Source organism: Podarcis bocagei, assembly GCF_964188305.1.
Source record: "Podarcis bocagei genome assembly, chromosome: 4".
In the NCBI taxonomy this organism is placed as follows: domain Eukaryota; kingdom Metazoa; phylum Chordata; class Lepidosauria; order Squamata; family Lacertidae; genus Podarcis; species Podarcis bocagei.
In genome coordinates, this window is record NC_138128.1 from 60240851 (window position 1) to 60255974 (window position 15124).

Consider the following 15124-nt stretch of genomic DNA (forward strand, 5'->3'; position numbering starts at 1 on the left):
AGCAAATCCAATGTTTCTGAAAGTATGCATCTTGTTAATTCCTTCCATGGCAATGGAAACATCAAAATTTATTTGGTTTTAAATACTGAACAATTGGTGTTCCATGGTGAAAATACTGTTTTGCACTATGCATTCCATGTTTTTCATTTAAAATGTCATTTAAACAAGGAAATTTTTATAAATGGCAAAATACAGAACCTTGTGTTGCATATTTAATATTCATATTGTGTTCAATTATTAAGAGTAGCTAAGATGATGCAGGTGGCTGCTCTGTTCTGTTCAGGGAATACTCAGAGGGTCACACCTTAGTTTATTATGCTGCCTCACAGCTGTTTTATACACATGGTGAAGTTTATTTGATTGCTGAAGTAAGAAAATAAAAGCTGATTTCAGAGGAACCGTGCCAAATTGTATGAGGAGAGAATTCGGCCATGTTTGATTCCTTATCCATTTTTATAATGTTTTTTGTGGGTTCTACAGTGAGGAAAACTGTAGCTGGAAATCAAACAAAAAAACAACCCTAACTAGCTGAAAAATCACAAAAAACTAACACTTGTTTTACTGTAGAGTACATTTTCAAAATAAAATAATATATACACAATTCAGGTGGAATAACAGCTGCTGGTGCTTGTTTGCCTTTTCTTTCACTTCCCTAAGGAATAAGGCATTGCAGATAAACATGGCCTAGGCTTAAAACAAAAATCTTAGCCAAGACAGTCCAAATCTTAGCAGGAAGCAATCCCTTCAATGTGGAAGGATCTGGGTAGCTACATAAATGGGTGGTGGGAAGTAGTGAAGGTCCTTTATATCACATCCCCCCCCATGGGATAGCTCCCTTGGCCACCTTGCCTGCTGCTTTAAGTCAAGTAGTAGCATAAAAAGGCACATGAGAAAACAAGGTAATCTACCTATGAAGCAAGAATGGTGGACAGGATAAATTACTAGTTGGATGGGAAAGGGAAATGAGTGATCTTAAGGTTTTTACCTCCTAAGCAAACTATTATGTGCTTGCATATAGCCTCTGAAAGGTGAACCCACAACTTGAAGGTGAAATAGATGCAACAGATGCACTGAATATCAACCAAGATCAAGAGAATTAACTTTAAAAGGGTTTAGGAGTCACAAACTTTACTTTGGCTAATCCGAAAAAGACAGCGGTTTGGATCAAAATGGAAAAGCTTCTTCTACTGGCAGAAGGCCTTTTATCCAGGGGAGGTAACCTGCTGGCAGAGGTGGCTTTTGTTGATTCCTGTCTTTCCACTGCAGTCCCCAATGCTCCTGGGATGTGGCACTGGAAGCTGCTGCTGGAGGAGTGAATCAGCAAAGGTTACCTCCCTCCCTCCCTCACCAGCATGCATGAATTCTGGTTCCAACCCAAAAGTTCATGCTTTTACCTGTTTGTATCCTTTCTCTCTTCTTGCCTGAGCACAACACAATGGCAGTGAATCAATTAGAACTGTACTGGCTTTCAAGCGCTGCAACCTCAGAATACTTTACCATGAAAACATCACCACATTCCTAGGAAACCTCTAAATATGTCTCCTGTTTTATGGAAGGCAGAAGGCCTAGAGCCGTCAAGGCAAACCAAGTCAACTCTCCACACCGGGTATGAAGAATGGTAGCTTCTCATACACAGTTTTGTATCTCCAGCTAGAGATATTGGAGTACAACAGTCTATTAATTTGGTTTAACACTACAAAATCCCGTTATTGGCATTCTACTGGACTTCATGGTACTCTTTCAAAAGGCAGTATTACAGTATAGTAATATTGGTAGCATGGCTTCACTAGGCAATAAATCTGATAATTTATAAATTACTTATGTATTAACTTGAATTAACTAATATAAAGAAGCACAGAATCATAGAATTTGTAGAGTTGGAAGGGACCACGAGGGTCATCTAGTCCAACCCCCTGCAATGCAGGAATATTTTGCCCAACATGGGGCTGGAACCCATGACCCCTGAGATTAAGAGTCTCATGGTCTACCAGTTGAGCTATCCCAGTTGTGCATTTTAACTATGTTTAGGAATAAATTGAATATTTGTAAAATATACCTGGGTCACAAAGTGACCATAGTCCTATTCTGATAGTTAATTTTGGTGATAATTTATTAGGCTAGCTAATGTCTTTGGTGCATGAGCTTGAGCTAGCACAAGGGGCATGTGCTAGTAGATCAGAACTTTCCCTTCTTCTTCTCTGCAGTCTCCTGTATGCCCCCGAAATCTTCTCCAGAGGGTTGGGGGACATTCTGGAGGAGATTTTGGAGGCATGTGGGAAGAGGAGAAGAAATGGAAGTGCTGCTGTGGCAACAGAACTCTGCTGGTACTGCTGTGGGTACAACCCATATTCTGTTGTAGATAGACCCCTTCTAATTCCAGAAAACACTACCATATGCTAGTTGTAGCAAACTCATGCACGAGTAATCAAAGGTTGATGTACTCATGCTAGTTTCTGTTAATGGGATTACTCATAATGCAAAGCCTTTTTGTAGATTTTGTAGAAAGTTCCGGTTAGATAAGGAAACTAATGTTTTTGGAGTTACTACTAGACTTCTGGTTTAAATCTTTAAGACATGGTTGCCAATTTTTTAAAAAGGAGTTTTTGCTTTGACCTCTTTTCCCAGTGTATTTATTAAGGGTTCCTTTATATATATATAAATCATTTTTATTAGTTTTCCAATAAGAACATCCAATTAACAAATCCATCAACTCATAATCCAATTAAAAATAATAATAATAATAATAAAAAGCCAAATTACAATCCAAATTATTAATTTTTTGGGCTTCCCATACTCTGGACCTCTGAAGTATATCTCCAATATTTTCATTTCTGCCTTCCTCTTGTTGTTCTCATATTTTCCACATTCCGATCGTAACGCTTTAAACTCAGTTGGAACCCAGTGTATTTATTAAGGGTTCCAACTGAGTTGCAATATAGCTCAGGTTATGGGTTTTTGTTTTCTTAAGAAGGAATGTGTGATGTAGATGGCAGGGTGTGAAAGACACCCTCATGCTACAGTTCACCATAAAACTTGATGTATTTAGCAGAGGTAACCAATGTGGTAGCTTCAGAGGTTGTTGGGCTACAACTCCCATCATCTTTGATTTTTGGCTTTGCTAGTTGGGGCTGATGGAGAATTGGCTGCTCCTGTTTTTAGAATGCCAGCAAGAACATGCAAGCTGCACAAAAGAGGTTTGCACTCCTGCACAAAAAACACTTTTGCGTGAATTGTTTTTAACAAATGTATAAAAAGAATATGCTCTGCTAAACCATGTGCAGTAAAGTTAAGAACAACAGTGATACAAGCTGATGAAAAATGTTAAGCTGTTAAGTTATGTCAGGAGGTGAGTGGTTCAAACTTTGTGTTCTATGTCATGCTAGGATTTTCCAGGAACCCACTACTTTGGGTTTAATGGTGTTAAACTGTGTTTGAAAACAATGTACAGCAAGCTCTCACACTGAATATTTTGACAAATCCACAGGGTAATGACAAGAATATCCTAAAATGAACGTGTATATATATACGAAAGCATATATATATATATATATATATAATGTTAATATTCTTTATTTTTTATTAAGAGGGCCCATTTAAAGATCTTGGTGTTCTATACAGTAACAAAAAGGACTCCAGTGATTTGAACATGGATATGGTGCAGTTTGATATGTACCACGATCCACAGATCTTAGCTTTAGAGCATTTCAGAGCTTGAGTTGAACCCTGAAATTATGAAGCAGCAATAAATGGGGGAGAAATGTTGTGTGTGTGGATGGTTCAGTATGTGACAGGAGCAATCATCATTAGCTCCACATATCTAGTATTAGAGAAAGGCTGCAGTGTGACTTTAGGCAGCAAGCTCAGTGTTAAAAAGGACAAAGTGATGTTCAGAAAGAAGTGTGTGCTACTGAGGGACCACATATTGTGCATGCAGGAGGTCCCAGGTTCAGTTCCTGGCATTTAAACTTAAAAGGGATAGACAGCAGGTGATGTGAAAGACCCCTCTGTCTGAGATCCTGGGCAGCTACTGGCAGTCAAGAGTAGACAATACAGTCATAACTTGGTTGTCAAACGCCTTGTGACTCAAACCTTTTGGCTCCTGAACGCTGCATACCTGGAAGCGACTGTTCGGGTTTGCGAACATTCTTTGAACCCGAACATCCAACGTGGCTTCCGCAGCTTCCGATCAAGTGCAGAAAGCTCCTGCAGCCAATTGGAAACCGTTGCCTTGATTTTCAAACGTTTTCGTAAGTCACGGACTTCCGGAACGGATTCCGTTTGAGAACCAAGGTACGACTGTATTGGACAACATGGACAAACCAGTGTGGACTGGCAACTTCTTGTGCCATAAAACAATCTATGTGCGGGTATAAGAAATCCTGTTCTATGCTGTTTTGATGCACTGTGTTGTTTTATTTGTCTACATTCAAGCTGTACGTGGCTTGTACATCTGCAGTACATATTACAGATTTGTGCAGCAAATCCCATTGTTCCTACATACTGTTGATAAGGATGTGGTGAATCCTGTTATCCTGACTTTTTCACCAACACATTAATTTTTTTAAAAAAGATGATTCACTGTTTTAAAATTTAAATTTTGTTCAAATTAAAAGGACAATATGCCTGGTGTAAGGAAAAGGGGTTAATGAAGTAGCTGAGCAGTCCACATTTTGACCCATCTGCAATGAAACAAAGGGCCTTTGAAGTGAAATTGTAAGTAAGGCTAAACTTGCAGAAAGACATGTGGGACTTGAGACAGTGGTATCATAAAATGGCATGACTAATTACTTACCGTCACTATTAAGGGATTGTGAGGCTGGAGACGAAAGATTCCACATCTCATTATCAGCTCCTTTAGCCATCTTGCTACTCACCTAAAATACAGGGCATATTCCATTACTGATAGGTTACATGTTGTCAGGGCTGCCACTCAGTCCCAGCTCACATAGGACCACGCTAGCCAGCGTTCAGGTTAAAAGAGTCTTTATTGGATTACAGGTTCCATTTCCAAACTGCAATGTGCAGCCCTACTTCTTCTAGGTCAGACCGGCGAAGACCCGTCTGAGTCTCCGCCTCTAGCACACCAGCTTAATACCCTAGCCTTGCTCCACCTCCTGCGCCTTTCCCTCCGTCTCTGGGTCCTTCTGCCCCCCGGGGTCTCCTTCTTCCTACTCTCTTCTGACGCGGACCCCCCTGACCCTTCCGCCTCCTTGCGGCGGGCTTTGGGACCTGGTTCACTCTCTGGGCTGCTTACTGCGCCAGCTTCCGCTACATTTGAACTTGACGCGCGCGCCCAACTCTCAACCTTCCTCTTGATCGTTTCGTCGCTCCCCGAGGTGGGCGTGACTACCGTATTTTTCGCCCCATAAGACGCACCGGCCCATAAGACGCACCTAGATTTTAGGGGGGGAAATGAAGGAAAAAAATTTTATTTCCCCCCCAGGTGCGCTGCGCTACACCAGGAGCTTGGGGCGTGCGGAGCTCAGCGCGCCCCAAGCTTCTGCGTGCCGGCAAGCAGTCCGCTGCCGCCCCAAGCCTTGCGCACCCGGCGGGACCTCCTGCCGGGTGCGGGAGGCTTGGGGCGGCAGCGGACTGCTTGCCGGCATGCAGAAGCTTGGGGCGCGCTGACCTCAGCACGCCCCAAGCTTCTAGGTGCGCGCAAGCAGTCCGCTGCCGCCCCAAGCCTTGCGCACCCGGCGGGACCTCCTGCCGGGTGCGGGAGGCTTGGGGCGGCAGCGGACTGCTTGCCGGCATGCAGAAGCTGGGGGCGCGCTGAGCTCAGCACGCCCCAAGCTTCTAGGTGCGCGCAAGCAGTCCGCTGCCGCCCCAAGCCTTGCGCACCCGGCGGGACCTCCTGCCGGGTGCGGGAGGCTTGGGGCGGCAGCGGACTGCTTGCCGGCATGCAGAAGCTTGGGGCGCGCTGACCTCAGCACGCCCCAAGCTTCTAGGTGCGCGCAAGCAGTCCGCTGCCGCCCCAAGCCTTGCGCACCCTGCCTTCAGGGCGCCCGACGCTCCGAGAAGCAGGCTGCTATCCGCAGCCTAGGCAGCCCTGCGGGACCTCCCACAGGGCTGCCTGGGCTGCGGAATGGTTCCCGAAGCGTCGGGCGCTCTGCCTTCAGGGCGCTCGACGCTGCGAGAAGCAGGCTGCTATCCGCAGCCTAGGCAGCCCTGCGGGACCTCCCACAGGGCTGCCTGGGCTGCGGAATGGTTCCCGAAGCGTCGGGCGCTCTGCCTTCAGGGCGCTCGACGCTGCGAGAAGCAGGCTGCTATCCGCAGCCTAGGCAGCCCTGCGGGACCTCCCACAGGGCTGCCTGGGCGGCGGAATTGTTCCCGAAGCGTCGGGCGCTCTGCCTTCAGGGCGCCCAACGCTCCGAGAAGCAGGCTGCTATCCGCAGCCTAGGCAACCCTGTGGGACCTCCCACAGGGCTGCCTGGGCGGCGGATATCTTCCTGAAGCCTGGAGAGCGAGAGGGGTCGGTGCGCACCGACCCCTCTCGCTCTTCAAGCTTCAGCGAAAGCCTGCATTCGCCCCATAAGACGCACCCAGATTTTCCCTTCATTTTTGGAGGGGAAAAAGTGCGTCTTATGGGGCGAAAAATACGGTACTCCTGACTCATGCCCTCCCTCCTTCTGAAAGCCTCCGGAACCCGATATCTGGTCCCCTTTCTCCCCGCTGTTCCCGTCTGGGTACGTGGGTCCCGATCTCCAACTGCTGCTCTCTGATTCCTCTCTGGACCCTTCTTCCTGGGGTGTCCCCCTGCTTTCCCCCCTTGCTCTGACTGCTGGCGCTCCCTTCTGGGAATCCTCGGACTCACTGGATAAGCTCGGCGATCTCGGTTTGTCATCCCCACTCATCTTTCCTTCGTATTCCTCCCCCTCGCTCTCTGTCTCCTCCCTTCTCTGCGTCTCTGCTTCTGAACCCCTGACACATGTTCTGTCAAGGAAGCTTAATTTGTTGTACTACAATCCACCTATGGCAAAATCCACTACTTTACAGAGGAACAGCACTGACCCCATCCCTTCAGGAGAGCAAAGGTGGCACTATTATTGTGTTGTGCCTTCTGACACTGCAATATTTGTGTCTATTCAATGAAATTCTTCCTTGAATGTCTGAACTTTAATAAAAAATGCATTTATAAAAAACACATTTTTTTAAAAAAAGTTTGTACAATACAATCTGATTATTGCAGCCACATACAAACTATTAAATGGGCCCTGTGCATTTTGTTGTTGTTGTTGGAACAAACCTAAGATGGCAGCTATGTCACCTTTAGCAGTTATACCCAAGGTCTGTTGAATATGAAGTGAAACAGCATATGAATTAGCCTGATGTAAAAAAAGCAGTATGAAACATAATATGTTGCCATTAGAATTGCAACTGGTATTTTAAAAAATGAATGTGATCTCCTTGCTCATTTGCAAGATAAAACTGCTCATCATGGCTTTGAATGACATTTGCAGACATCTCATATTTATTTGCAATTTATAATGTGCAGTTCATAAACTGGCAAGTTTTTTTTAGAAACTAATTTTTAAGACATTAGTAGACAAACTATATAAATACCTAGAAATAGAAAACATCCCGCCAAACATTTTCAGACATAAAACATACTATTGATTAACTTGTGTCTCATTTTTATTAGAAACTATATTTAACCTTATGCTTGAATTAGCAGGTTATAATCAACAAGTGCAGTAGAGCTGCGAGAATTTTTTTGCTCAGTTTCTTATTCAAAGAAAATGACAGACAACCCCACTGAAAGACTGATAGACTTTCAAGTGGAATCTGACATGTAACAGCTGCCTTACTCAGAAGAATTGCTTATGTTTCACATGCAATTCAAGGTGCTTAATAAAATTGGCTTGGTTTTGCATGGTTATCCTACTGACTCTTCCACTCAACCAAACTGTATGGCTGTTCCATACAACATAGAAAATAACAGGTGGTGTGTTTTGAGCTGAATCTGGGAAGAAGAGCCAAATCTCAAGGAAGTTGAACCTAGGGCCTGAAGTGCAAACAGACAGGTGGCATCTACTGACCAGGCAACTTTGAAAGACCCAGACTCTTAGTATTTATAGCTTACCAAATCAAAGGCTTCACACTGCCTGTCAATCACAGGGGCAATTGTCACTGAGACAACATCATAGCTCCAAATAGCATTTGATAAGTAGTTACATGTCCGTCACCTTATGTGCTGAAATAAGACAGAAAGCTCACTTGGCTAGGTCTAAGCTTTGGGCCATAAGGTCACCAGTTCTAGCCTTGAAGTCTGACACTTCACAACGCCACTTTTTTTGTCATAAGAATTGTGTGATGATCTCTGCATGCCCAATAGGCTTTGGACCTTAGTAGGCCATGTTCTTCATGTAGAGGGGGCCTTTGAAACTTTGAAGAGCTTCAAAAGCATACTGGAAAGCAGTATGGAATAGGGGCTCTAGGTTAAAAGAAGGCATATGGAATCAAAAGTCTTGCTTTTGGGCATTCTTAAAAGGTGGTTTTTTCACCCCCTGGACTTTGGTCACACTTTCTCATCTAAAATGTGATCGCTTCTCATTAGAGCAGGGCTGGCCAGACGGTAGATTGGGATATACTGGCACATTTAAAGTACATCAGTAAGGTTATTTGATTCCCAATTGTTTGATGAAGGGCACAGCAAAACTTGTTTGATCTTTGGGCAAACTGTGCATCCCTGACCATCTGTTTTCCTCATATATAGTGACTTCATACTTACGAGTCATGTCACATTAATGCTTTTCCTTTTAGCTGCTAATTACGAAAATATAGTCATTGTCCTATTCTCTTCCTTCTCAGTCTTCATGTTCCCACTCTCGTGAAATGTATTAACCATTTACTTTGGACTGTTTACTTTGTGTGGCTCTGCTGGCCAGTTTTCAGTTTTTGTGAAGGCAGTCTTGACCTATAGTAATAACACAGATGTAAATTTGTATATGTATTTGCAGGTTATCTCAGTGTATGACTATAGTTTAGTAGGGAATTGCCCCAGACCCTTTGAACTGCAATTTCACATTGTTTCCATTCATTGTGTGGCACCTGACTCTGGTTGATGGACATCATGGTTCTGATAACAAATAAACAGATCCTTCAAGCCTGCCCATTTTACATTAGAGAACAAGCTTTCCCTAACAATCATAATTGTATTGCAAACCATTACCTGTGCTTGTGCTGTTTCATGCAGAATTGCCACTTGGTCCCACTGAGCCAATTCCTGTCTCCCTTCAGACAAAAGTGGCTTACCATAGCTTCCTCGCAGGTGGGTTGCTTACTGGGAGTGAGAGGGGCATAGAGATCGATGCACCTCAAACATACTGGCAGGAGTGCCAGGTTGGCTCCACTGGTGTGTTTTCATTTTGCTGATCTCCCTGCCACTTTGTCCCCTCTCTCTTGTTAAGTAACAGCATCTCACCTGCCAGGAAGCTGGTGTAGGGTGACTTGCTTCTGCACTCAGCTACCTCCCCTCTAAAACTACTACAACAACAAACCATCCACCTTTTACAATACTGAGCAGACAATCCAAAAAACAATGGATGTTAAATAGAAAAGGAAGGGGGATTAAATATGAGTTTGAGTTCCGCTACTGTTCTCCAAGGCTTCTACTGAAGAGTATAATACATTACGACTTTATTTTGCGAAGCCTCTTTTTTTAAAAAAAGTGTTTATGAAAGTATGATTTAGAAGTAAATAATAACAGCAGGAAGAGAAATTCAGACTGTGAAACCGTGTTCTCAAATTAAATTTGAAGCAACGAGGACAACCGATAGCAAGACAAAGCTGCAGGAAATTTGGTCATGAACTGAAAGAGTAAAAGGATATCTCCGGACTGGAGATATGTATGGAACAATAAAGAGGAGTTCATGATGAGCTAACCATCTTTCATACTGTTTTATTCAAGTATTGGTGTAATGTCATATCCAGCAGCAGGAGGGTTATCTCTGCTAATCACACATTTCACTGACATAGGGGGCTTTCTGACAAGTGGATTTAGAAAGATCATTCACATCAGAACAATCCTGCACACCCTGTTGTGCGCATTTGCCTCTTGTTCATAAAATGAGATATATTTTAATGGATTAAGAAGCAGCCCAGAGTCTTTCCCAATGTTGCTATTTTTTAAAAAAAATATATGTCATGACTAGCTGAATTCATGCTCAGTTTACCTTTTTTATATTTATCACAGGCCATTTAGCCTCTACACTTTAAGTTGAATAAGGTATCAAACATCATGTGTCCCCCCCCCCCCGTTAAATTGTACCTCAATCCAATTAAACTCCAGCCATGGCCAGACTTGCACCTTATTCCACCATATCCACTACCCCCAGTTGAATGCCTCCAAAGAGGAAAGCTGCTCTCCATATTTTTCAACCTTGCTCTGTCTCCATGGAAACCAGAAGGCCAGGCATTATACATAGAATATTACTTTTGCCCTTTGTTAGGGATTCAAATAGCCTGTAACTACATCTTCAAGAGATGAGCAGCATCACACTGAGAGGGAAAGCAGGTGTTGTTTGAGAGATACTTTGGACAATCTGTGAATTCTTTTTTTATGAATTAATAAAACAGTTTTTCAAAGCGTGGGCTTGAACAGCATTCATAAAAAATTATGATGGTCCATGAAAAAGACCTTGATGAGAGAGCACTCCCACATAACCCTCCCCAACACTATCTGATGAGAATGTATGGTGGAGGATGAAAGCAAAACAAGTGCTTGAAATTCTGAAGTTCCCTATGGCTACTCAGCACAGTGAAGCATAGATTATACTTTTAATGGCTAAGTAGACTGACTAAATAGAGGGACACGGGTGGTGCTGTGGTCTACACCACTGAACCTCTTGGGTTTGCCAATCGGAAGGTTGGCGGTTCGAATCCCCACAACGGGGTGAGCTCCCGTTGCTCAGTCCCAGCTCCTGCCAACCTAGCAGTTCAAAAGCACCCCAAAAAGTACAAGTAGATAAATAGGTACCGCTCCAGCGGGAAGGTAAACGGCGTTTCCGTGCACTGCTCTGGTTTCGGTGTTACATTGCGCCAGAAGTGGCTTAGTCATGCTGGCCACATGACCCGGAAGCTGTACGCCGGCTCCCTCGGCCAATAAAGTGAGATGAGCGCCACAACCCCAGAGTCGTCTGCGACTGGACCTTTAAGGGTCCTTTAAGTTTAGACTTACTAAATAGCCTGGATTCTCCCCCCCCCCCGTGAGTTTGGATACATTTCCACCTTCGTGACTATGTGCAACCACCCTAGCAAATTTACATTCAGCATGACTGCAAATGCTTTAATGCTATGGCACCTGTAGCATTGCTCTGGCATAGTTAGACAACTTCATATTCTAAACTGCTTTGGCAAAGGATACCATAATGTTGTACAGCACATATCTGGCCATTTATATCAAGTTGGGTGTCATTTGGAACAACTAGTTTTGGTTACCGTGAAGTCAAATAATGTTAAGTATGTGTCTGGTTTGATGGGAGCCTTTTACAAGTGTTACTAAAATGTAAAGGCAGTATATAGCAGGATAGACTTGTCTGAATTGTCAAGCAGTTTATAAGTTGGATCAAGCTATTTTGGACACAACTTTATGCAAATAATATTGACAGAGTGGAATGGCTTGAGAACCATACTACAAACATGCTGAGTAAAATATTATTAGCATTTAAGCCCCTGTTCTTTAGACATCTGGGCCATTTCAAGTATTTTTATTTATTTATTTCATAAAATTTATATACTGCTTGATTGTTGTTTTAAAAAAGAATCCTCAAAGCAGTTTACAAAAAATAATACTTTAAAACATACAAAAGTTAAATTACTAACATATAACAAAAAGTTAAATTACTAAAACGTACTGAAATTCGCATCAGCATTTTTAGCAGGTGTCAAAAAGAAAACAGTGAAGGCACCAGTATTTTGAGTTCCTTGTCAGTCTACCAGCCCGTATTATTTTTTCAACCTTTGAACTAGTGTGAAATTATTTAAATGGGTTATCCTTGACATTATGTTAAATGAGATAGATGGTATTCATAAATCATTACATCACTGAAAAGAATTCGTTTGTAACCTTTAGAATTTTGTCCAAAGCAGATACTTGAAACTACTTCCATATTATGTTTCAAATAGGTTTTCCTTTCATATCTATTGAACCAGGTGCCAGATGCAGGAACTTTACATAAAATGCCAAGTTTTGTGCTGCTACATGTTTCTGCTGTGGGCACATTGATATAGGCTTGATTTTCTTTATAGAAAATTAGGGAAATCGATGCTAAGTTTTCAGTACAGGCATTTTACATAGTTGAGATGAACATTGTTTTGATTGTCCTAAATATTTAACATCATAATTGTAATCTCATGCCCATTCTATGTACTCAGCTGTCACAGAAATTAATACTTTCCTTGTTTTAAAAGAGTTAGACTGCAATCATATGAATATATATCTGAGTAGAAGTCCCATTGGACACAGTGGGGCTTGTATATTGAGAAAATATGCAGATGAGATCTGACTGTTAGAGTAGCATAATCATTTGTCATCTTGGGTTAATAGAAATGCTTTGTTTTTAAAATTCTGAATCACTATAAGCATACATAGATGTAACACTGATATCTTTGGACTTTTAATTATGTTTTAAATGAGAATGTTGGAGAAAGCTGCTCTTTCTTTGGTAGGTACTTGAAATAATTTATAGCGCAATGTCTGCTCATTTGAGTGTCCTTTAGGCATCCTCCTAGCTGTATGGGAAACTCCTATCTGTGGAAATGACATTTAAATGACCATGCCTCACACTCCAATCCTATGAATCTTCCCCATGTACTCTGCATCCTCCCTACTGCAGCAGTGCAGATTCCATGGGAATAGCCTACAAAATTGTGTGCAGCCCATGTATTTGTGGTCATTTAAATGTCCTCTGTGCCTCACAGGAGCAGCTTATGGATGAATGGCTTTCAGGCACCTGTGAGGAAGTTTAATAGGTACAGCAATATATGGATTCTCTAACATCTGTTATCGGTCCACATGCTAATTACGTCTTAAGAGTTGTTGCTGGATAATAAGAGGTTGTAGTGGTTCTTTTCTTCCTGTTTGATCTTTTCTAATCTTTTGCTCGTTGCAAGTGGCACTCCCACATCAGTGAGTATTCAAATATATGATTCCAAAATAGTAGATGTATTATTTTCAAGTTGTCCCAAAATCTCTAGTTAGCAATTTGACTGTGGAGTGTAAAATAAAGTCTCTATAATTAAACCCAGCAACATTTTCAAATTCAAATAAAAAGAGCGAAACTGTAGGTTTCTAGCCCTCAGGAGTCACAGAAATATGGGGCAGGGTGGGGGGTGGGAGAGAGTTAGAAAACCCAAAAGGTCTGAAAGGATTTACAGAGGTCAGGATGTGAAATTGCTCCTAACACCGCTATTCTATTATTTATCACATTTGTATCCTGCCCTTTCTCCAAGGAGCTCATGGTAGCTTACATGGGATTCCTATTTAATCACAACATTGCGAGGGAGGTATATACTAAGAGGTAGGAACTGGCTGAGCTGGGATTTGATCCTAAGTCTCCTTAATCTAGACTCAACACTCTAGCCAATACACTACTGTTTCTTCCTCCTGGCCATTTTCTGATCCTCTGGCTATTCCAGAGCTCCCGCCTTCACACCTTACTTGTGTGATTTCGAAAGTCACCTGGCCAGCTACTACAGAAAACAGAGCACTGGGCTAGAAGGAACTTTTAGGTTGATTCAGTTGGGCAAACATTAATGTTATGTTTTCTTAGTCTCACAATTCCAGTGATTAGTTTTGGAGAGTTGTTTTGCAAATTCAAGCATCTGAGACAAATTATACACATCCAAGATGAAGCATCATGGGACCTGCTGCAAATCTCATGGCCTGAAGGGCTATGGCAGCTTACAAAAACACACACAATACCTAAGAAATTGAAGTCAGCTAGATAAATATATATATATTAAAAGTCATTTCCTGTTAATAGTTTAACCTTGGACATCAAAACATAGGTCCGGTTTTCACAACCCTATAAGCCAAACTGTGGCTTACTAGGACAGCATAAATGTTTGGGCTCCTGGAGAGAAGCTTGCAGCTGCTTTGCTTCTCCTTGGTCCCGAGGCTTGTGGTTAGTGAGGAGAGAGCCTAACAACAAGCCCAGATTTGGGCGACAGGCTTAGCTTAGCACATGTGCAAAGGAAGACAAGGGAGGAGTAAAGAAGCCGTGAGCTCTTGCCCAGGAGCTCGCATGTTCCTGTGGTCCCAGAAAGCAATAGTTTGGCTTAGTATGTCATGAAAACCAGGCCAGACTAGGGAGCTCCTATAGGGCTTCCAGGAGTTCCTGTTATGGCTGGTTTCTGGCTAACAAGTAGACACCTGCTTTATAAACTTTAGGATGTTGTTGGACTAATCAAGAGGGCTTTCTTAACAAACCTGTGATGCTTAAAATCATTTGTAACCAGGCGTCTAGGAGTTATTGTTTTAATACCTTCTATAGGGTCAAAGAGGACAACAGATACTATTGTGAACTACTATTGTAATTTCTAATGTGGCTACTGCAGTAAAGTGTTGTTGTTTTTCAAGAGGGAAGCACCAGTTCAGCTACTTGCCAAGTTCTCAAGGGACCCTAGGTATGCCTCTGGTCCTGGTCCTGGTCAGAGCCTGGATAGATGACCTTCTGCCTGCAAGTCTGGAACTTATTCCTGAGTCCAAAAAAAGTAGCAAAAGGCTAGGTCCTTTTCATCTTGCTGTGATAGGGAGAGACAGCTATAAACATTAACATGTCAGGGAAGATTAAAACCCCTGGAATGTTGGAGCTATTTTTACATGACAGTACAAAACGTGTGGTATCCCATACCTGTATCTGGTGAACAGCAGAAATAATGGTTTCTAAAATACCTTTCATATGCTCTTATAAAACAAATCTCTTAGTCAAGTTTTCCACCAGTTTTGCCCTCTCCATATCCTGTTTTCCCTAATACTTAATAAACACTTGCTTAATTTCTTAACTATATTTTCATTGCCCTTTCCCATGCAACCAGTTTTCCCTAATACTTAATAAGCTATGTTTACGTTGCAGTGTGTGTGTGTGTTTTGCAAAGGAACACATCTTCATTAAACTAATAA

General features: G+C 42.4%; 2 protein-coding genes across 6 annotated transcripts in view; one reads left to right on the plus strand and one right to left on the minus strand.

Annotated features, from left to right (window-relative positions):
• The window catches only part of DOCK1 (dedicator of cytokinesis 1), a 352450-nt gene that overhangs the window by 155956 nt on the left and 181370 nt on the right, over window positions 1-15124 (plus strand). The gene's annotated exons all lie outside the window — the stretch shown is intronic.
• The window catches only part of INSYN2A (inhibitory synaptic factor 2A), a 63014-nt gene that overhangs the window by 40493 nt on the left and 7397 nt on the right, over window positions 1-15124 (minus strand). For all 4 annotated transcript variants that reach the window (XM_081193013.1, XM_081193012.1, XM_081193014.1 and 1 more), the window contains one exon: window positions 4793-4874. In XM_081193013.1, coding sequence (XP_081049139.1) covers window positions 4793-4862 — 70 coding nt within the window. In that variant the 5' untranslated portion in view covers window positions 4863-4874. The remainder of the gene's footprint in view (window positions 1-4792; window positions 4875-15124) is intronic.